The sequence below is a fragment of the Vicia villosa genome, linkage group LG1 (genome assembly GCF_029867415.1).
Source record: "Vicia villosa cultivar HV-30 ecotype Madison, WI linkage group LG1, Vvil1.0, whole genome shotgun sequence".
NCBI lineage: Eukaryota > Viridiplantae > Streptophyta > Magnoliopsida > Fabales > Fabaceae > Vicia > Vicia villosa.
In genome coordinates, this window is record NC_081180.1 from 108,525,968 (window position 1) to 108,550,120 (window position 24,153).

General features: G+C 32.8%; 1 protein-coding gene and 1 long non-coding RNA gene across 5 annotated transcripts; one reads left to right on the forward strand and one right to left on the reverse strand.

Moving 5' to 3' along the window:
• The first annotated feature begins 2,164 nt into the window (after nucleotides 1-2,164).
• Nucleotides 2,165-12,945, forward strand: LOC131643802 (transcriptional activator DEMETER). Of its 3 annotated transcripts, XM_058914123.1 has the most exons (22): nucleotides 2,182-2,299; nucleotides 2,505-2,543; nucleotides 2,618-2,729; nucleotides 3,243-3,916; nucleotides 4,032-5,528; nucleotides 5,604-5,960; nucleotides 6,772-6,862; nucleotides 6,995-8,402; nucleotides 8,490-8,569; nucleotides 8,712-8,796; nucleotides 8,887-8,978; nucleotides 9,054-9,122; nucleotides 9,222-9,258; nucleotides 9,379-9,461; nucleotides 9,758-10,177; nucleotides 10,634-10,670; nucleotides 10,757-10,814; nucleotides 11,050-11,189; nucleotides 11,293-11,358; nucleotides 11,470-11,584; nucleotides 11,682-11,720; nucleotides 12,798-12,945. In XM_058914123.1, the coding sequence occupies exons 3-22, from the start codon at nucleotides 2,704-2,706 to the stop codon at nucleotides 12,899-12,901; spliced, it is 5,478 nt and encodes a 1,825-aa protein (XP_058770106.1). In that variant the 5' UTR covers nucleotides 2,182-2,299; nucleotides 2,505-2,543; nucleotides 2,618-2,703; the 3' UTR covers nucleotides 12,902-12,945. The 3 variants fall into 3 exon arrangements, with proteins under 3 accessions (XP_058770107.1, XP_058770106.1, XP_058770108.1); XM_058914124.1 differs by lacking the exon at nucleotides 2,505-2,543 and having other exon boundaries at nucleotides 2,165-2,299; XM_058914125.1 differs by lacking the exon at nucleotides 2,505-2,543 and having other exon boundaries at nucleotides 2,185-2,299; nucleotides 2,624-2,729.
• LOC131643804 (uncharacterized) lies at nucleotides 4,790-13,682 on the reverse strand. 2 transcript variants are annotated; one of them, XR_009296307.1, is made up of 6 exons: nucleotides 13,491-13,682; nucleotides 12,939-13,139; nucleotides 9,249-10,157; nucleotides 9,042-9,146; nucleotides 6,759-8,955; nucleotides 4,790-4,925 (listed from the first exon to the last, which is right to left on the reverse strand). It is a non-coding gene; the product is annotated as an uncharacterized LOC131643804 (long non-coding RNA). The 2 variants fall into 2 exon arrangements; XR_009296306.1 differs by having other exon boundaries at nucleotides 9,238-10,157.
• Between the last annotated feature and the right edge of the window lie 10,471 nt (nucleotides 13,683-24,153).

Genomic DNA, 24,153 nt, shown 5'->3' on the forward strand with positions numbered 1-24,153 from the left:
TACATATTAGAATGTGGAATTTTTACATGATCCAACTATAAAAAGTAACCCTAAACACCCTACTAGCAATACTTGCATTTAAGTTTAGCAAATCAGAGAGTGACTCCATGTTAGCATTGTTGTTTAAATAGATTGTTGTTTCTATTTAGGTAGAGGGACTGTTCTAATGTCTTTTATACACGAAAATGATTTTTTTTAGAATACGCACTTTTAGTATTTACCCTAAAAAACATTTCTTTAAAAAGATACGTAATTGTGCACCGAGATACCATAATTATGTGTAAAATTCATTTTATTTTCCATTAAAAATAGAATTCGCAAGAACGGAGTATATACAGACTTCATACATTACAGACTTCACACATTATATAATCTCTTCGATCCATTTCATACAAAGTCTTTCCTTTTTCAAAATTCTCCGTAGATAACTCAAATCAACACTATCATAAATTTTCCTAAATATCAAATTTTAAGGCAACTTTAGCTACCTTATAACCATCCACCTTTCTCTTACTCCTATAATTTATAAGGGGGGATTCTATTAACTTCAAAACAATATGAGAAAACTCATTTTCATGATAACACCCTAATGGAGTTAATGAAATGGTTAGTGGTACTTTGTAAGCAATGAATGAATTCAAAAAATCTATTAACTAGACTCTTATGTGGCAAAGTATGGTCCAACTACAAGTGGTCATTAGTCTTTCATTATACTCAAAAAGTCTTTTATTCTATATATCCCCCACACTCACGGCTCGAATACATAAAAGTCTAAAGGAAAAAGCTTCACTCATTGGGGCCACATAAACGTAATGCACATTGCAAATTGCAAATTGCAACTAGTCTTTTTCTTTTTACAATTTTGTAACTAGTCTAATGTAAACCTTAAATAACTTATTTAACAAATAGGAAACTCATTTTGTACCTTCAAATTTGATTTATTTAGCAAAGTTCATGTACATTTAAAGGTAGTGATACAAAAAATTTCTAACTTTACAACAACAATGAAATTAAAATATAGAAAATTGTACTAACCATCTCAAACTAACTTTCATTAAATTTAGTTTATACAGAACTGCAATGTATACACAATTATTTTTCATATGCTTAAATTCTAGAGCTAGCCCCAAGAAATGTTTTTAATATTTATTGCATGATTTTCTTGTTTGCGTGTACCCTACTTTTCACACTATACTTATCACCGTACTGGTAGTTTCTTTTTGTTGTTTAAATGTACTGGCAATGTATTTTTTTTGTAGAGAAAAAAATCATGCAAATGTACTGGCAATAATAATAAAATTAATAATAAAAACTAAATTTCAACATTTCATATTTTATCAAATGAATATTTTATATGGAGTGTAAAATATTTTATTTTATCGAAATAACTAAAAGGTAATGACTTGTAAAACTAATTTTTCTATGAACATTAAATACCATATTTTAAAATTGAAGAGTGGAAGATTGTGGTAAAAAAAAAGTCCTAATAAAGATCTGAAGAGTGTGATGGAAAATAAAAACTTGGATATTTAAATGGGGAAAAGGAAAACAATTAAACAGGTCAATTGATATTATCAGTAAAAAAACACTTTACATTTTGTCAAAAAATATAATTATTTATTTATTTTTATTGAATAAGAGGAATATATAGAGAAAATAATATCGAAAACAAAAGGCATATATCAACATTCTTTTAATAAAAATAAAAAATAATAATTGCTCAAATTACTTTAGCCTATCAAAAAAATATTATTACTTTAAACAACACTTTGAAAATTATATATAATATATAGACATTTAGTGTTTAAATGTGTTGCTATGATATAATATCATATAGAAAGGTAAAACAATCGGGCAATAAAATTAGAAATTATATCCATGAATGTTCACCTAATATATCAGTGTGTAACATTCACGCATAGCTTAGATTTTTCTTACTGTGACCAAAAAATTAATACAGCAATAACTATAATTCATAGAAGATGAAATTTGTACAGTAAATGTTAACAAATAAAGCCTGAAAGGGTATAGACAATTTGATTCTCTGTTTCGTAAAGTTATTGATTAATTATTAATAGAATAAAAACAGAAGCAAAAGGTAATAGAGTGCTCAATTAAATTAAATTCTTTTATATACAAAGGGGTGTTCTATTATTAATTAATATGTAGTAACATTTTTATTTTTTAAAAAGTTTCTCTCTCCTCTTTTTTCTCTCTCTAACTAACTATGTTTTGATTCCAGCATTGACTAATGAGTATAGTTTGTGTCTTGTGAGGCGTTTACCATTGAAACAGATCGGTGAGCTTAGTTTGATATTAATGAATGTATGAAAATTCATATAAGTTTTTACGTGTATTCTTCATTTCAAAGATTCTGAAGATTCTGTGTATAATACTCCATTGTGAGAAAATCTGATATATTTAAATGAAAAATTAATTTTGTAAATATAGTAAGATTCATAACCACCCATAAAAATCTTCTTATGGTGTTTTCACTTTAACAGTTTCCATGTACAAGTCATTCATTTCAGCATTTAAAACAGGTTCATCCAATCTTTCATGCTTCAAGTGTGTTACTATTTTTATTGTTAAGTTGACACCTTTGTGTAATGCTAAGGTGAAGAATGTGTTATTGGATTGGCGACAATGGAGTAAAACAGAAGGGTCTGTGATTGCTTTGATGGTTTGAAGAAATTTCTTCAGATGAATGAACAACAACAAAACAACAGGTAAGATCCTCTATTGGTTTTATTTATTTCCAAAAGCTGAATATTTGTATTTTTCTTTTGTATATTAACATGTTTTGGGTCTGTAAATTTTGAAATAACAAATTACATTGTTTAAAGTTGGATGTTGCATATGAACTGGTAAAATGGTAAACTAATAGCTGATTAATATTTGCTTAGGCATGAAATGTATATAGTTTGTTTAGGTAGGAAATTGGTTTATTGTTGGTGGCATCACTTGTTGATCACATACAGATTAAAGAACTTTAAGTTTGAAATGACTATTCAACATCCATGAACTTTAAATTTGGATGTGTTTGTCTGCAGTCTCAATATAATCAGCTATCATATTAAATTGGGATTGTAGTTTTACACCAATACTTGAGCTACAATGTTAGCATATAGGTGGTAACAGGCCAAGTATTTGTAAGACAGACATGATATATTAATAGTTTTCCGTAGAATTTATACGGATACAAGTGAAAGCAGAATTGTAATATTGTTTCTAACTAACAGGACTTCAATAATGAACTTCGGCGAACAGCTTTGGGATCAAGATGGGAACCAATTTCAAATAAACAATACATGGGTACCCATCACCCCTGAGAAACCCATTCAAATAAGAACTAATACGATATCAGACTGGTCAGCGAACCAAATGAGAACAAATTATCAAGAATATCCTCTAAATGGAAATGACTACATGAATAAGATGCTGCTGCATTACCATGAACCATATCAGAATCCCCGTCTGATAGGGCAAACAGGCCAAATTGGAGAGTACAATAACTTTAGTGGCAATTCAGTCAATAGAAACAGTGTTGTCAATCACATTGCAGAATCTTACACTCGGGCACAGCATTACGAGAACAAAGGATTGAACAATCATAGGTTGGAACTACTGCTCAAGAAGAACGCAACTGATATAGCTACTGCTAACAGGAATTTGGATACAAGCATCAACATGGCAGCGAGCAATCCATTGCTACCAAAATTTTATCCTAAGTCTAGTAGTGATGTGAGTTATTCCTGTGAAGCTTCAGACAATGTGTACAGAGAAGCAAATAGATTTCTCATTCCAAATAGGAATTCTGAATTTAGAGGCTGCAATACAGACAATTTGCTCAACAATGATATTCACTGCTCAGTCTCAAACCAAATGAAGGGCATCTTCTCTGATGCATCCTATGGTAACTTCTTTTCTTCTATTAATGATCCCATTTTTTTGTTGTTTAAACAATACCTTCCTGCATCCCTTAAAAGCTTTCAGCAACAAATTGGTGAATGACAAAAACTGTTTTACAGGTGATACTTACCCTGAGCATTATTTCAACTATGTGCAAAATGCAGAAGTTGATGCTACCACTAGTTTCACCAACTCCCTCCAATCAACACCAAAAACAATGGATCAGCTCGAGTTTGTTGAAAACCAGTTTGTGCGCTTACACGAGTTGTCGTGCGATCTTGACAACAATGCAATAGCTGAAAGCACAAGTCACGGGAAAGATTTTGTTCCGTGCACAGAGAATGAAATCCAAGAATATTGTGATGGGCTTCTACAGCAAATTGTAGATTCTTCATCAGCAGTAATCTCAACATTGCATGGGGATCAAAAGAGTTCGGTCAGCAACATCTGTGACAAGGTAAGTACCGAGATTTTTGACCTGAACAAGACACCTGAGCAGAAAGTACCTAGGCGCAGAAAGCATAGGCCAAAGGTAATTAGAGAGGCCAAGCCCAAAAGAAATACAAACCCAGCAAGTCAAAAGATAGAGACTAAGGATAAACCACGCAGAAAAAGGAAGATTGTTGCAAAAACTGCAGCAACACCGGAGGCAGGTGTTATAAAAGACGTGTGTGATTCAACGGCAGCAACTACAAAATCCTGCAGGAGAGCTCTAAATTTTGACTTAGAAAACAGTACACATGAAAGCCAGAGCAGCATGGTTTTTCAGCAAGAGATCTACCATATAAATGAGAAAGCTTTTAATACCACTTCTGACTACAAGGTCAAAGAGATGCATAGTGGAGCAAGTATAAAGTATGATCCAAACTCACCTTTCATGATCAGTCAGCAGGATGACCTTGCCGTAGGACACCGACAACCCAGTAACACAGATGATATTCCACTTCTATTGAAAGGAAAGGAATCAAATCCTTTCTTCTCGGAGAGGGAATCAACCATAACCTTGTCAGAAACTACAGAAAAGCATATAGCAAAATTTCCGGTCATTGAGAAAGGTCCAGCACAAGGAAAATCTAGTCTATGGCAGGAAAGAAATAGCGGATGCATGCAACAATACATTAGTGCAAATGAAATTGGCAACACTCTCTTTCAATCAGAAACATGTTTTGAAAACACTCAGGAGACAGGGGAACTGATTTTTGAAAATATGTTTCAGTTGCTTAACAATCACTCCAACCCCATTGAAGCAAAGGGTTCCAAGAGAAAATATTCTTACAGCACTAAGAACCAACTTCACTCATCCAGAAATCCACCTGGTGCTTCCTTGTGCCAAGAGATTTTACAAGTGGATGGAAACTTCAAAAGTACAACTCTTGCCAAAGGTTTCTTAAAGAAAAATAAAAGGAAAAGAACTCAAAATAAACTCCACTCAAAAGTCCGCGGAGGATCTTCCAGCCAAATAAAGCCTAAAGATGATTCACGGAAAGTAAGAAAAGCAGAAAAAATTGGGTTTCAATCACATAACGAGGAAACGACAAACTGCTGTATTGAAAGCAGTAGATTTGTAGAGAAGCAAACCAGGGGAGTTCGCACTGGTGATTCCTTTGCTATCTCAGGTAAGGTATGTTTGATAAAGGAAAGGACTTTTCAGTAAACAAAATAATGACAATTATCTGTTTCTTCATTTTCAGGAGAGCGACGCCAGATATATCCCACCCTGATGGACAGCATAATTTGCCAACTGAATAGTCTCCACGTCAATGGGAGCAACACGTCAGAGATGGAAGAACAAAAGGCACTTGTCCCATATAAGGGAGATGGTTCTATTGTACCCTACCAGGAATTTGAATTTGAAAAGAAACGTAAACCAAGGCCTAAAGTGGACCTTGATCCAGAAACAGAGAGAACCTGGAAACTGTTGATGGGGATCGAAGGAAGTGAAGACCTCGAAGGAGCTGACAAGAAAAAGGAGAAGTGGTGGGAAGAGGAAAGAAATGTATTTCGTGGACGAGCTGATTCCTTCATTGCACGGATGCATCTTGTTCAAGGTACAAAACATCAAATTAAAGGCCCAAAACTTGATGATAATATGCCTCTGGTTCTCTTCATTTTATGATGTTTGACGCTGAACTTGTCATTACAACATCATTCATATATACACTTCATTGTGTTGGAATTATAGGCTTTTGTAGGATAGTATACTGAATATATAATAGAATAAATGTGATACAATACCTTAATTTTTCAACTAATAATAAGTCAAGTATTAGGAACTACTAGCAGAAGCACAAGCCAACTAAATACAATAAGACTAATAAGTAATAACCCTAATATTATAACGCAAAGTCTAACTGTTTGTTTCAGAATTAGGAGGGGATAGAAAAGGAAGGATAGTCTCTCGCCATTCATGGGGGTTTACTTTTACCTATATGACTAAAATTAGGAAACTCGAAATATGAATGAAGGTAGGAATTTGGAGGCTTTTGGAAAGCTTTGAAAAAATTCCCAAATCCTTTTCTACTTTATATAATACTGTCAAAACAAAACAAAAATAGTGATAAGCTATTATCTCTTCTCCCCTCCAAAAACATTCTCAAACAAGGTGAGGGATTATCCTCCCTTTCTCTCCCCTTCCCTAAAGCCCTACCATTTATTTCCTTCCTAACTTCCACAGAAAGGCGGGAAAACAGGCAAAGGCACACAACTAAGAATTGACAATAAAATCCTTTATATTTAATTAGCATCCCTTGAAAAAAAAAAAAAAAAGAAGCCTAAGATTTATTGAAATTATTCACTTGATTGCTAAATTGTTCACTTGCCGGGATATGTTTGTAAATTAAATATACCTCTACTATGCAGGAGATAGACGTTTTTCAAAGTGGAAAGGATCTGTTGTTGATTCTGTGATTGGTGTTTTTCTCACTCAGAATGTCTCAGACCATCTTTCAAGGTAAGCTCATATATTAGCATAAGGTGTTTTCTACTTTTCACCACTCAGGTTGTTTTGCCAAAACTGTCAATGCTAGTACAAGATGTTGTGCAAACCCCACTGAAACATTATGTTTCATTCCTCTCTTTGCAGCTCTGCCTTTATGTCTCTAGCAGCAAGGTTTCCTCTCAAGTCAAAAAGTAGTGATGTTGTCACACACACATTGGTTGAAGAGCCACAACATTGCATAGAAAATCAAGCTGGCATAATAGGATCATATGAAAGAGGAAAATTAAATCCACCAACCTACTATATTGACTTTGAGATGCCACGTCATACAGAAGATCTTTTGAGAGACAGTAAGTCTTCAAGGATAAATGAGAGCCTAATAAAGCCAAATAATCATAGCTCAGAGGAAGAATTCTTATCATCACAAGATTCTCTTGATTCCTCAGTTACTCAAGATACCAGAATTAGATCCAATTCAGAATCAGAATTACGTAACAGTGGGTGTGAACACAGCAAGGCTCAGTTCTTAACTTCAACAAATTCTCAAGAGGTAGGAATAACCACTATCTTTCAGGAATTTTACCATAGTGTAAACGGGGTATCACTAATTGAAGAGAGAACCAATGGAAAGCTACAGCAACATGATGTGAAACAAAGTTCAAGAGTAGGCAGAAATGATATTCCCAGTTTCCACTCGGCATCTGGCCCTCCCTGCAGCTTTGGAAATCCAAAAAAGCAACAGCCGCCAGGAGCCCCTTCAACAAACTATGAGTCATATTACTCGTACATACAAGGTCTGGATACTTTTCAAATTAATGGTGAGGAGTTTTCTTGGCCTGACACTCTTTCTATACACAATGAATTTCAAGACAACAGTTATATGAGATTTGGCATCAACGGAACTGGAGAGAGTGTGGATAAACCCACTGAAATGCAGCATGGAAATGGAACATTGGGGTCTCCAGAGTTACCAACTATGAACTCTTACAGACCATTAAGCAAGTACTCAGCCTTTATAGGAGATACTTCGCAATCTAGATCTCATACAAACTATAATCAACCTTCACCTAACCATCACCTTGTGAGTCAGAAAACCTTCCAATCAGAGGGCAAGACATGTGCAGAATCATCAAATAATTCTCACATATGTGGCGAAGATCATGCAGGGAACGATCACAGCAATATATTAACATGTGCAGAAGAAGTTTTTGACAGTGAAAAAATTATATCCACGGAAACCAGACAGGTATGCTCTGATAATATTCAGGCTGAAAAGAAGGCAAAGAAGCGAGTTTCTCCAGGCCAAAAAGACAAAGAGGGAAAACTCAAGGTTCGAAAAGAAAGAAAAACGAAGCCTGAGGCCAACAAAAAGCATGAAGATGACTGGGACAAACTAAGGAAGGTGGTAGAAGAAAATGGGACAAAGATAGAAAGAAACACGGATACTATGGATTCACTGGACTATGAAGCAATAAGATGTGCCTCTGTTAAAGAGATATCTGATGCAATCAAAGAGCGAGGAATGAACAACATGCTAGCTGAACGAATCAAGGTATATTCAACCACTCAAGTTTGTATAACACTGATTTTTAACTAAAATAAAATAATACTGAGCTATAGAACTTCTATGTTATGTCAGGAATTCCTGAATAGACTGGTTAGAGAACATGGAAGCATTGACCTTGAATGGTTAAGACATGCTCCCCCTGATAAAGTAAAGTAAGCCATAATCTTTTATCACCATTAACCAATGTCCTTCTAAGAAAGTTTCTATTTAGCAGACACTGCCAGCAAATAACAGAATATAATGCAAATTAACCATGTCCTTTCTACTGGCTTCCATATACAATTTCAAATGCAGGGACTATCTGCTAAGCATGAGAGGGTTGGGGTTAAAAAGTGTGGAATGTGTACGGCTTCTGACACTTCATCATCTTGCTTTCCCAGTAAGGCTAATTTGAAATCCGTTTCCTGCTTACTAGTATGCAAATCATTAAAAACCCTTGCAATAACATTGCCATGCTCATGCCTCGAAGGTTGACACCAATGTTGGAAGGATAGCCGTTAGACTTGGATGGGTTCCTCTCCAACCACTTCCTGAAAAACTACAAATACACCTCCTTGAATTGTAAGTATCTTTTTGCCAACCGGTAAGAAGATAAACATATCACTGATAGAAACTGATAACTACCGTTTCGTGCAGGTATCCAGTGCTAGAGTCTATTCAAAAGTATCTTTGGCCAAGATTGTGCAAACTTGATCAAAGAACCTTGTAATATCATAACTTCCCTAAACTCTGCAAAAAATAATAATAATAACTGATTTATTATGCTAGCTGAATTTATAACTAAGAGATATAACTGGAATGCAGGTATGAGCTACACTACCAGATGATTACATTTGGGAAGGTATGCGTAACTTCCTTCTACATTTAATATGGTATTCACAAAAAACATAGTTTTGGAACTAGCTTTGCTCCACAACCTTGAGAGAAGAGGTTAAAAGTAATTCATGTTCCAAATATGTAGGTTTTCTGCACAAAGAAAAAACCAAATTGCAATGCATGCCCAATGCGAGCAGAGTGCAGACATTTTGCCAGTGCTTTTGCAAGGTTAGTTACTCAGTATGTCAGTTGCATTACATATTGTAATCAACTTAATGCAAAATGCATTTGAAGCTACATATCAACCAATTTCATTTTCTTTCACACAAAACAATCAGGTCACAAAAGTCTTTAAAATTGCATCTGAAACTTTAAAGTCATAGCCAGTTTAAAAGGACAAAGACTAACGTGTAAAAATAGACATGTCAATTTAATGAGTTGTTACTTTCAGCGACAGTATTCTAGTATGAAGAGCATGACAGACTTATCATATTTTTATAAGACGACTAACTCTTTCAGTACAGTGCACGGCTTGCCTTGCCAGGACCAGAAGAGAAGCAAATTGTGAGCATGCCTGTTCCCATTGCAGATGAGAGAAACCCTCCAAATTTAAACCCAGTGATCCTACCTCTCCCTGGGAACAACACGAGCATTGAAGTGTGTCCTCAAAGTAGGCCGTGTGAGCCAATCATTGAAGAACCAGCAACACCAGAACAGAGTATGGAAGCATTAGAAAGTGACATTGAGGACTTCTTTTGGGAGGATCCTGATGAAATTCCTACTATCAATGTCAATCTCGAAGTGTTTGCGAAGAGTTTACAGAACCACATGCAAGAACATGAAGGTGACCAGTCTAAGGCCCTTGTTGCCTGGAACCCACAGTCTGCTTCCATCCCAACACCAAAATTGAAGAATGTGAGCCGGCTAAGAACAGAACACCAAGTGTAAGTGTAAATAGTTTTCTTTTCTTTTTTCAAGTTGAGCAACCTATAAGTGTCCTAGAAAATTTAACTCAGTCGGACTTTTGTTTGGAGTATGAGTTAATTTCAAGTATAGAAACCAAAATGCTGAAACTAAATCACCACCCACGGACTTACAGGTCCTGAATATAATTATATCTTACCTTCATACATATGATTTTCTAAATTGTTTAAATTAAGTATATTTGGAGATGCAAAGCATTTGAATATTCATTCTCAAAATGTAAGTCCAAAATGATATGGTGTTGTCGAACCTCTCTGATTTCTAGGCCTAGAAAATCTATATTTTAAATGACACAGCTATAGTCATTGTCATACGTAAAGTCATTATAAATTCCTTGACTCTCTAGACTGTATGACTGATCTGTTTTCTTAATGGAAATCTAAATGATGCCATCTAACATCCCCTGATTGATGCAGATATGAACTTCCAGATTCACATCCTCTGTTGGAAAAGGTTAGTTATTCTTTTCTCAGTACTAAAACATGCAGTAATCAGCTTGGGATATTTTTTTATATATGTTTGTGTACAAAAATTTACAGATGGATAAGCGGGAACCTGATGACCCAAGCCCGTATCTTCTTGCAATATGGTCACCAGGTTAGCAGACGATACTTGTAATAAACTCAAGTAATACTTAATCATTAATAATAATATGCAAAGAATAGTCGTCATCAAAAGCTACTCCTATTCTAAAATCAATGCACAAGCACAAGTACACCTAAAACAGCTAAATTGAAAAGAAAAAATTTAAGCATAAGCAAGATCATTACTACGTATATGTTAGGTCAAAGATAAAATGTTCACTCTCATGTTTATGAAATTTGAATACTAGGTGAGACTGCAAATTCCATTGAACCACCACAAAGTAAGTGTGGATCGCAAGACTCAACCAGCCTGTGCAATGACAACACATGTTTTTCATGCAATAGCATTAGAGAAGCTAATTCACAAATTGTGAGAGGAACAATTCTGGTAATGATTAATAATTTCTGGATTCGGACAGGGCAATGAAAGACACTATTTTCTAGCCTTAAAAATTTTGTAATAACTTTCACAAATGTTATCCCATATACAGATACCGTGTAGAACGGCAACAAGGGGAAGCTTTCCACTCAACGGAACTTACTTTCAAGTTAATGAAGTAAGTTTAAATTATGTTTTATTACTGTTTGGTAACCTAACAGATATACCCTTGTTTTAAATTTCAATATTCACCCCCAAGGATCTATAAAAACTTTTTTTTATCATGAAGTTATTTGCGGACCACGCGTCCAGCATTAAGCCCATAGATATCCCTAGGGCATGGATATGGAATTTGCCAAGGAGGACGGTATACTTTGGAACCTCTGTATCGTCAATTTTCAAAGGTAGGGGAAAAATCCACATCCTCATTTACTAATATCTATTCTAAACCGTTTTGTCTGAGAAGTTCAGAGTACTCACAAAAAATTTTATGTCTGCTAGGTCTCTCAACCCAAGAAATTCAGCATTGCTTTTGGAGAGGTATGCAGACTGCCGTAAAATATTTGTTTTATTTCTTCTCTTATTACTTTGCAAAATTTTAATAACATATGAAAAAATAAACCATTTAAATTGGTTTCCTATAAGGAAGTATAGGATCTACTAAATTTGATTACCAAATTAAACTCTGATAATTGAGAATATGCATATATGGTCAGTCAGTACACCTTCTCACAACTGAAAAGAGGGATAAAAGTATGCTAAAATAAATTAATACACCGGTTATCTCTTCCCATTATCCACCAAATTTGCATCAGTGGCCAATCCATCAGCAGAAAAAATAAAGAAGGCCTAAAGTAACTTCAGGTTTAGCAAAATTTTCATAAATAATAACCATGTCAAATACCTATAGTTAAGGAAAAGGACAAATAACCAACACAACTCACAGCAATTGTTGAATATTTTTAATGCCAGTATAATTTACACAAGATACTTGATATCAGGCCTTTTAGAAATGATGTAGATAGAGAAATTATGAGCTTGTTATTTCTTGTATATTAGTATTTGTTGAAGAGTCCCACATCGGACAATATGGCCTAAACATATGTTTATAAGTGTGGGCAATCATCACCTTACAAGCCAGTTTTGTAGGAATAAGTTAGGTTCAACCACAATTCTAAGATGGTATCAGAACGCTCCTAGGCGTGAGGTTAGGTTCCCGGGCTGTTGAATGTATAAATATGTGAGAGCAATCTCATCCTTTGAGCTAGCTTTTGGAGTTGAGATCCAAGCATATTTAACAGCATTATTACGTAATAAAAGTAATTTGGGCAATTATAAATCCTTTCATTTTCTTATTTTTCTACATGATTTCAAGAACCTAACAAGAGAGAATCAGTACCCATGAAACCCGGTGGATCTACTAACCTTTAAGATTGATCCAAATGTGTGTCCGCACATCATTCTGGAATAACTCAATATCAGACTAGTCGGCCAATAGTTACCTAAAAACATCATGAGTACCATCCCTCATAACAATAAGTGTAGTTCCCATATACATCTAAGAAATATCAATATTCAATCTTGTCATGCCTATTAACATTTTGATACTTCATTCAGGATTTGTTTGCGTTAGGGGATTCGATCAACAAAAACGCGCACCTCGCCCACTTTTTGCCAGATTCCATTTTATAGAAAGTAAATTTGCAAAGACAAAAAAGTGAAAACAAGAATAACGGGACATGCTGCTAGGAAACTTACCAGCAAAAGCTAATATTGAAGATCAAACTGTCCCAACACCAGATGGGATTGCCGCCAGAGTGACAGGAGATCAACAACTAGCCTACTTTTGTATCGTCAACTATTCTTTCTCAAATGTGAAACAAGCACACCGCAAGGAATGAAAAAAAGTACAACACTTTTCTGTTTAGGATGCGAAATCCTGCAGCTAGTGGTATTTACCTGTATATCATTCATATTTAAGCATAAAACAGCAATTCATCAAAAACATGCTGAAATTATACCAAAGCGGTTGTAATTATTTCATTATTATCAATAGAATAGTTCATTGATTATTTACATAAATTGAAGAAATGAGAAATCAACCAGAGTAGTTACTCACGTATTTCAAGTAGTTTGATTATTTTGATAAAAATTACACAGTAAGTTGATAGGAAATATAACTAAATCACCTTGATATCAACCAAATTCCATAACTTTTGTTGTCGTAAAAAGTAATTAGAAGTAAACACAAGCACAGCGTGAAAAGAAGCTATGTGAAGAATAAAGAAAGATAACATGCGTTAACTGTACCGGGAGGTTGAGTGTGAGATCTTCGATTTCTAATTGCCAGAGATTTTCGTAGCATCCATAGAAGGTGGTAACGAAAATTTGGGGAGAATTTGGTAGAGAGAAAGGGGAAGATGAAATGATAGAATTAGGGTTTGAAAGAGTGAGGACGAAGCGAAACGTGTTTCGTTATTGCTACTTGCCGCCATTTGCTATTTTCCCTCCCTATTTTTATTTTTCAAAAAAATTGACTTTTTTTTCTCCTCGCTTACGGTATCTCCTCCCTAAGGCTTTGTTTGGATGAGAGAAGAAAGTGAAAGGAAAGAATATTAGAGGAATGAAAGTTAGTAGAAAGTGAGATAAATTTTTAATTGTTTGATAGAAAAGAAAGTGGATAGAAAGTGAGATGAAAGAAAGATATATAATTTGTAGACTTACATTAATACCCTTAATATTTTATATATTAAAATAAACTAGGCTATATAAAAATACAATTAAAGTATGTTTGTTTTTAGAGAAATAAAGAAGAGAGAAGTAGAAGAGAGAGAAGTAGAGAAGAGAGTGTCTATTTCTTTTGCTGGGTACATGAGAGAAGTTAAAGAGAGAGAAATAAGAGAGATCAAATATCAACTTTTTGCTTTCTTCTCTATCCAGCGAAGAAAAGGGGGAGAGATTATCATTCATTGCAAAATTATTGTCTTGTCCATTTATGTTTGTGTGGTTATTAAATTAAATATAATGGTAACGTCACTTTTTTTTCTTATGTAAAATAATACCAGTACTCTACAGTTGCCAACAACGGTTTAATTGGTTTTAGATTCTTTATTTTAAAGTTAATTTGTTTTATGGTTGTTTTATTTTATTTTTTTAACTAAAAAATTATGGCTGTTTTATAGTTCTTACATAAATAAATTAATATGACGGAAATATTTTTTTAAGTTTTAAATATATATTTAAAAATATTTTTTTAAGTTTTAAATATATATTTAAAAATAGATAAATTTTTAGTTAAGGATTTATTAATAAATTAAAAAAAAAATAAAACTCAATATTTCATTCTCTGTAGTTTAATTAAATATATTAATTTTCATTTCTATTCCATCGTGTGTATAAAATTTATATAAAATAAAAAAGTAATTAATGTATTTAATTAAGAGGTTAAAGGTAGTGCACTGACAGTGTAAAAAAATTTTACACTGTCAGCTAATAGAAACAAATCGTTTTGCCATGTCATATAAACTTTTTAAAAATTAAAGTCTGATTTATCCTGATTCATGGTTGTGATTGGTTGACAGTGTAAAACTTATTTACACTGTCAGTGCATCAACCATTTTCTCTTTAATTAAATTAATCATAAAAGGAGTAATTATGTAATCATAAAAAAATTGATAAATGAAATATTAAATTAAATTTATTGAATGGTTTTTAATTGAGGGTATATTTGTACTTTTAAAATTTATTAACACTTCTCTCTTCTCTATTTCTCTAATCTTTCTTTTATACCAAACAATATGTCAAATCTATTTTATTTCTTATCTTTTTCTCTCTTCTCTCACTTTCTCTTTTCTTGTTCTCTCTTCTTACTTTCTCTTTACTACCAAACACACCCTTAGGCAAATATTTGAGGGTATTTATGGAAATGATGAAAAATTGTCTATGCCATTAAACTTTCTCTCCAAAAGTGGACGGAAAGCTTCTTGTGTGGTCCCCACATGAAGATGCTTCCTTCCTTCTACTTTCTATTGTTACCAAACGAAAGAACATGTGTTGGAATGTGTGCTTTCTTTCCTACAACTTTCTTTCCTCACACTATCAGCTTAAACAAACAATGTGTAAGGCTATCTTTCGGATACAACCGAGGGAAATGGAGTGGAATCGAGTTGAATAGATAATGTAATTAAAATATCATTTTATTGACCACTTAACGTCAGAATTCACCTTCGAACCGGACTAAACCGGTGGTATAAAACCAAAAAAAAATATATCATTTTATTGTTTTGGTATTTTACGATGAAAAGGAACAATTTTATCATCCCGTCCTAATTCGAGTGGACAAAAGTGATGAAAATGGAATATAATGCATTTCATCAAGGCTTCATTTCATTTTTTTTAATTAATCCAAACAACACAATTTAAGTTTATACCATCTCACTCCATTATATTTCATCAATTCAAATATACTCTAAGGGTGTGTTTGATTTGCTAAAAAAACGAGGTACTGGACAGGACCATTTTGTCGTACCTTTTTGATGCAGAAACTAATAATGGTACTGGACAAAAAATATAGCAAAGGACTGGACAAAACCATAAATTATTGTCCTCCCTAAATCATGAAACAACTTTTTGTCACACACAAATTATCTAAAAATATCAAAATACCATATTTTTACTCTCTTTCTCATTATTTAATATTTTAATTTATAAATATATTAATAAAAATATTATAATAAAAATTATATTATTTTTATTCGGTTCATTGACATATCAAACAAAGTAAAGAAAATAAAATCTATTAATTATTTTCTTTTCTTCTCATTATTTAATATTTTAATTTATAAATATTAATATTTTTATATCAATAAAAAAATGTTATATAAAAAGAGCTAGTGATGTTAGTTTGATGTACGCTCGTATTTCTCAGAATTTGAATTTGTTTAATTTATTTATCTTCAACTTATTATCTATTTACTTAGAGATGTGCTTTTTTTTTTAAAGAAAAAAATCAATACTATAATGAAATAAGGTAAAAGTCCAACATTACACAATGTAATCAAATAGCACAAAATATATCATAAGAGAAAATATAAAAGAAAAGAAAAGCAACAATAAAAATGAAAAAACTTTAAAAAAAAAAACAACAATGAAAACATATCAACATCTAAGGACAAAACTAGAAAACAAACTCAATCACTACAAAGCTAAAAAATAAATAAAATCAAAATAGGTCTCGGCCAACAACAACACCATCAACAATACATAAACCATAAGGGAAGAAACGAAGCCAAGACACTTTGGATCAAGTTAAAAATCTCGATCAATTATTGATTAATTTTGATGAAAGAGTTTTGAAATTATTTTGAGAAAGAGCGTGTGTTCTCCCTGATCTACTTGAAAATTATTTTTAAGTCAAAAAATTATTTTCCTCCACCTCTTTCACGGTTGCCACATAACTAAAAAAGATTATATCATTTTCGAATCTTCCAATTAGTTCAAACCACATCATGACAAATTATATCAAAATTATTAGGAGAGTTCACCCTATCACTTAAAGAGAAAAAACTTTTAAGAAGAAAACTAAAATTGCTAAGAAAAAATATCTATCATCTCAATCGCTTAAAAATCTTATACTAAACACTACTAACTAATTCATGTGTCAAATAGATGGAAAACCGACTTAACCAAAATTACCACATAAATGTTATCTATCACCATACAAATACAAATAGGTTTTACTCATCTATCTTTCACACCTTCATCTATTTCTTATAAATGTATAGTGAATTAAAGGTAATAGATAAAACAAATTTAAATTTTTTCATTAGGCATGACCTATTCTTTCATATGATTCAAATGTATCAAATCTTTTCACCAATTTTCTATCATTTAAAATTTTGTTTGAAAATTTGGAGGGGATAGGAAGGGAGAAGAACTTTGAAAGAGATGATTTATAAAAAAATTAAAAAATCTTTTAACATTTTTTTAAAATTGTGTTTTTTTTTATATAATGATCAATGGATGTTTATCGTTATTATATTTTTTATTTTTAAAATATTATAATATTATAAAATATATTTAAAAAATTTATGTAAAATCTCCAAAACTCTTCCCCAATATATACTTTAAATTCTTTTATATTAAAAAAATTTTGTGTTATATATAAAAACAAACCCATCAAAATCCTCTCAATATAAATTATTCAATTCTTTCTATTATTTTCTTCCCTTTTTTTTTTCTTTCAAAATTCCTATTTCTTCTCCTTCAAATATAAATGTTGTTACCTGAATCTCTAAATAAAGAAAAAATGTCTATCTGCCATCATGTGCCACTTGTTTGTCTAATATTTGCCATCATGAGATTCGCCCTAATTTGCATTGGCATTGGACCCATGAAAAGGGAGTGGAATGTTGAAGAACGGTTGGAAATTCTCAATACCAGATTGCTAATTATTATGTGAATGCAAAAAGAGGATTCAAGCCTTTGTTTTATCTTTACATAATTAATCATCATGCAAATCCATCATGATCCTACCCTTCTCTACAATTGGTATAAACAAACCATGTTAGCTGGCCTTTTCTATACATTTCCTATTTAGGCAAGAACAAACACTTCTTTCCCATCTTAGAACTTAAAGGAACACTTTTTTAATGGTATTACACTTTTAACTTTTTAATCATGCATGGTTACACTCAAGGGCTTTTAAGTATATAATAATAACACCAATTCCATACGTGGAAAGTACAAATTCAACATGTTTATAGAGAATAAATATGAAAACAAAATCCGCATTTGCGGATATCAACTCAAAACGAATTTAAATTTTCATCAATTAAAAAATATGAGAACATGTCAAATAATGTGATATTAGTATTCACCTCAAATTTGTTCTATTAATATAAATTTTGTATTTTATTAATTAACTTTAATAATTTATAATATTTGTTGTATCTTCAATGTTTTAATATTTTGATCTTTTTCTTTATTATTTTAAATATATGTTTTGAAATATTCGAGAATATTTTATTTATATTGTTATATGATGCTGGAAAAAGAGATTATTTATATTTAAAATAACAATAATTGCACATTAGAAATGAGAGCGGGGCGGAAGATATCTAAATCTATCCCAAATTTGTTCGGAACGGATTTGAAGTTCAATTCTTTATCTCAAACGGAGATAGAGGTGGAGAACGAAGATTTACTAGAGATTTAATGAATACATAAAAGATAAAAATTGTCCTACACCCGATACCATATCCATTCTTTATAAATGTATTTTAATTAAAACAATTTTTATAATTTTTTATCTGTTACATACCCATTCCTTATAAATGTATTTTAATTAAAACAATTTTTATCGTTTTTTATCATTAGACTTGTAAAACAATTACAATATTATAAATATATAATATTTCTTTTACTAGTAATTTTAAAATAAGTTAAAGTGACATATTAGATATCAGGGTCGATCAGAATATCAGGTACTGTTTGACCGATTTTTTTGGCCGGAAAAGTTACTTTTAAGTTGAAGTTGAAAATAAGAGATCTCTAGATAAAGTTGAAGTTGTTTGATAATATTTATAATTTTTCAATTTTAATTTTTTTAACTAAAACGTTTGATATATATATATATATATATATATATATATATATATATATATATATATATATATATATATATATATATATATATATATATATATATATATAAACATATGTTTTTTGTCCTTATAAATTTTCAAATTTTCTTTTTAGTCCCAATTAAAAAAAATAATATATTTTGGTTCCTATAAAAATTTTATGCATTCAGTTTTAGTCCCTGATATTTTCTAAAATTTTGAAATTGTTTAATTACCCTTTAACTTTTAAATTTTTGAATAATTTTTTTCATACATATTTAGAATTAAATATGAATTTTTTAAATTTTAAAAAATGATAAAACTAATGAAAATCTCAACTTATAAATCAAATTTTGAGTTTTTTTTCAAGGAAATTTTCTAACATTATAAACATATCTACGATATAATCATTCAAAAATACACATTGATTTAACAGCATATAATAAAATACGTGTATAATAATTTGGTAGGGACTAAAACATACCACTTTTTTTGTATTGGGACCAAAAACAAAATTTGGTAATTTATAGGGACCAAAAACATATTTAACACTTTTATTTAATATATAGATGAAATAATATAAAAAAGTGAGAAAATGATAAAATATAATTTTTCGTCTAAATTTAATACAGTGTTTGATGTAAAATATTTGCGAGTAAAAGTACTGATTTTTATTCATACTTTTAAAAATAATAAATAAATATATATATATATATATATATATATATATATATATATATATATATATATATATATAAACGTTTTACAAAAAAAAGGATACAAATTAAAATAAAATACTACTATATTACTAAATGATATAAAACATGTTAAGAAAATTAAATGAATATTTTTTATAAATATTTGGGACTGTTTAGAAGTGGAGGTGTGGTCGTCGTGTAGTTTTGATTATGTGTTGTTGATTCATGGGCGTTTCTTTTCTAATAATGATGAATTTCTCGTTTTTAATGTGTATGTGTCGTGTGAGAACGAGGCTAAACAACAATTATGGGCACACTTGTCATAGAGGGTGCAGCAGCGGGTGCGCAAAAATGTTTGTGTTTGTGGTGACTTTAATGCGATTTGTAGGGTGTTGGAGAGGAGAGTGGTTGGTTTGATTTCGAGATCCTTGGATTATGTTCCTTTTAATAGTTTCATTGAGGATAACTTTTTGGTGGATTTACCGCTGCATAGGCGTAAGTTCAAGTGGTTTAAGGGCGATGGCAATACTATGAGCCGACAATCTATGAAAGGGGATCTGAAAGAATGACATCTTACTCATGCTTATAACTTGCCAGTTATGATGAATTCTATTAAGGCTCACATTTATGCTCTTGATAGGAAAGGGGAGAATTCTTTGTAAATCTAAGGCTGAGCAGGTGGAACTTCGAGGACTTACTTATGATTTACATTCCCTTTCTAGAATAAATTCTAGTATATCGTGGCAGCACTCTCACCATACTTGGATCCGCGAGGGGGATGCTAACTCTAAATATTTTCATGCTATTATGTTTAGTTGTCAGCGAGGTAATTCTATTTCTTCTATTCTTGTTAATGAGGTAGTTGTTAAAGGAGGTGGAAGAAGTTCGTCATGCAGTATTTTCGCATTTTGCATCTCATTTTAAGGTGATTCAGATGAATAGGCCAGGTGTGGTTAATATAGTTTTCTGTACTCTATTTTATGAAGAAAGAGGTAATTTGATTAGGCCGGTTATTGAGGAGGAAGTGAGGGCAGCCATATGAAGTTGTGAGAGTTTCAAGAGTTTGGGGTCGAATGGTATTCGTATGGGTTTTATCAAAGATTTCTGGCTTGAGTTAAAGCAGAATATTATGAAATTTATCACAGATTCCCACAGGAGGTCGTTTATCGAAAGGCATTAATAGCACTTTCATTGCTTTCATTCCCAAGGTGGAGAGTCTTAGAAGGTTGAATGAGTTTCGTCCTATTTCTCTTGTTGGATGTTTGTATAAAATTCTGGCTAAGTTGTTGGCTAATCCATTGCGATTGGTTATGGGAAATGTTAACTCAGATTGTCAGTCAACTTTTGTCTAGGATAGGCAAATTATATATGGTATGTTGATTGCTAATGAGGTGGTGGACGAGGCTCGTATGTTGAAAAAATAAATTGATCCTATTGAAAGTGGATTTTGAAAAGACTTATATTATGTGGACTGGGGTTACTCGGATGACATTATGGGGAGAATGTCTTTTTCGACTTTGTGGAGGAAGTGGATGAAAGAGTGCATTGGTTCGGCTTCAGCCGTGTTAGTTAATGGTAGTCCTACAGAGGAGTTTCGGTTTGAGAGGGGGTTGCGTCAAGATGGCCCACTCTCTCCCTTTCTTTTTCTTCTGGAGGCAGAAGGGTTGCATGTTTAAATGGTTGCGGTTGTAAATTGAAACCTTTTTACGGACTATACTATTGGTAGGGAGGTTACAAAAGTCATATCTCATCTCCACTTTGCAGATGACACCTTGCTTATGGGGGTCAATAGTTGGGCTAATGTCAGAGCCTTGAGGGTTGTTCTTGTGTTGTTTGAAGATATGTTGGGTTTGAAAGTAATTTTTCACAAAGTATGCTGGTAGGTATTAACATTTTTTAGTCATAGTTGAATGAGGCATCCTCAGTGTTACATTGTAGAATCGGGAGGGTGCCTTTTTGTACTTGGGTCTTCCCATTGGTGGAGATTCTAAAATACTAGTTTTTTGGGGACCGATGTTGGGTCGTATTCAAAGCTCTCAGAAGTATTATCACTTATTTAGATTCTATTTTTAGGAATTTATTTTGGTGTGGGAGTGATAATCACAAGAAAACTGCTTGGGTTGACTGGCGTCTAATTGTAAAAATAAGGAGTTTGGTGGGTTAGGGGCTAGGAGACTAAAGGAGTTTAATATAGCTCTGTTAGGAAGGTGGTGTTGAAGAATGCTAGTCGAGAGGGACATGTCGTGGGTGAAGGTGTTGGACGCTCGTTGTGGTGTGGAAGAGGGGCGCGTGAAAGAGGGAGGAAGTTGGTGTTCCAATTTGTAGAGAGAAGTGTGTCAGGTTCGGGATGAGTGAGGCGTAGAGGGGGAAGATGGTTTAATGAGCACGTGCGCATGAAGGTGGTAAATGGTGTTCATACTCTTTTTTTATGGACACATGGGTAGGAGAGGTGCCTTTTACCAGCTGTCTGAGCTTAACAGGGAGTCAGTAGCGAATATGTTTTACTTAGGGCGGGGAGAAAAGGGAGGTGCTTGGAGGTGGTGGCGGAGTTTGTTAGTATGGGAGGAGAAACTGGTGGAGGATTGTAGATTGCTTTTACTTAATGCCTCTTTACAAGATAATAGTGGGATGATTGGAGGTGGGTGGTTTTTGAAGGCACGAGTTACATCGTTAGTGATGTTTGCCATATGCTCACTAAGCGGGAAAATCAAGACGTGGAGATGATTTTGGCATAAAAAGGTTCCTACGAAGGTTGCTATTTGTGTTCGGTGGTTGTTGTGTGATAAGTTACTGTAGCGGGTAAAATCTGAGAACGAAGCCATTAGTTGACTCGACTCGTTATTTTAGTGAAAGTCGCCACCGCGCTTTATTATTTCCAAAGAAAAGGGAAAAGAACGAAGAAAAACCAGAGTTTGTTTTTAAAACAAAAAGAGATCTTAGGTACGGGTGTTGATTATAAGAGGGGAAGGTTTTAAGCACCCCTCATATCTGTGGTATTCCATAGGAACCTTTTTGAAAATCTGTTTTGTGTGTGTGCAAAGAAAGGTTTGTTTTAAAATACGCTCGGCAAGACATTACATCTTGTGCCTACATACCTCCTCAGTGCAATGGAGAAGTCAGAGTGAATGTAGTTCCACTTAAAAGGGAAAACGTTTTAAGAGGAATAAACACTTTATCGCTGTCGGAGAGAAATACTCAGCCTTTGATCTTGAGCATGAGAAGAAATGAGTTCTTTGCATCACAAATGAAAGAAGGGCTCCAACTCGGATGAAATTCAACGAGTACGCCACTAGCTCTCTCGCGTGGAAAAGATCTCATTATATCAATCAATTTCAAAATCGTGGGGTATCGCAACTCATTACAACAATTAATAGTATCTAAACTTTGAAAAAAATGCCACTAAGGGTAAAAGATATTTTAAAAGAAAGATTTTTTTAAAGAGATTGCAAACATAAGAAGATTTTTGATAAAAGGGAGAAGATTTTGAAAATCTAAGAAGAGGAGGAGATGAAGAGGCTATCCTAGAGCATAAAATAAAAGCTAACGAAAGAACGATTTAACCAAAAAGAAGCCGACACTTGACACTAAGAGTCAAGGTAGATTTCCCATCCTTTGGACTACCAACATTAAACCAACGCATTACCACTTGGGAATCAAGAAGAACTTATTATCTTTAGCACCACTTAATATAAAGGACAATATAATAAAGTGCGGAAATTAAAGTTAAATTGTTAATTGTTAAAGATGACCATCTTGAAACTTGTCAAGTATATCATCAAAGATTTAGTAATGAAGATCGATGGTGAGTGAAGGATGTTCTCGGATTTAAATTTAATGGAAGTTTATCAGAAGCTTGATAAAATTATAGCGACTACACGACAAACTTCCATAAGTCTTAAATCAACCGCATACAATTCTCTGCCATATTGGATCTTTTTATCAGGACACAAAATGTTGCACTATGTTGAGTGGATCGCCAAGTGATTTATGTAGAAATCACCCTACAACGAGGTCAGTCAACAATTTATATGCTAATGCATGCGATAGAAATGATATATAGATCACTCTCTGAAAGCAATACCGCACGAAAAGAAAATAGGTAGCGATCTCGTCTTTATCAAGAATCCATAAGAATTCTCAAGATGTGGAAGACTTTCATTGATCAAAATAAAAAGAAGTAAAATATGGAACCACATTCAAAAGCTCTTTCCATCTCTAAGTTCAATCACTTAATATTACGGATTCGGAATTTCATCCTATCGACGCCCTAAGTCCATTGACATTAGAGAGGAATTAGGCCTCTAATTTGTGATTCAAAGAAAATAACAAAAGAATGGAGTAGGAGAAGAATTAGAACCAAAAACAAGTTAAAAAGAAAAAAAAACATAATGCTGTCAGGAAACGAGTTTCCCAAAACAGAGAAGCGGGTTTCCTGTACATGTTTTTGGCAAAAAACTGTTAGGGAAATCGATTTCCACAAACAGGGAAATCGATTTCCTGCACAAATTTTTCAAAAATCAGCATTTTAAGGGAAACAACTTTGCTCAAACATAACATCAAACACCTTATGATCTTAGATACCATTGTGCACAAAATTTCCATCAATTCACCATCAAATAGAACTAATATAGCACCAAAGGTGCATCACACACA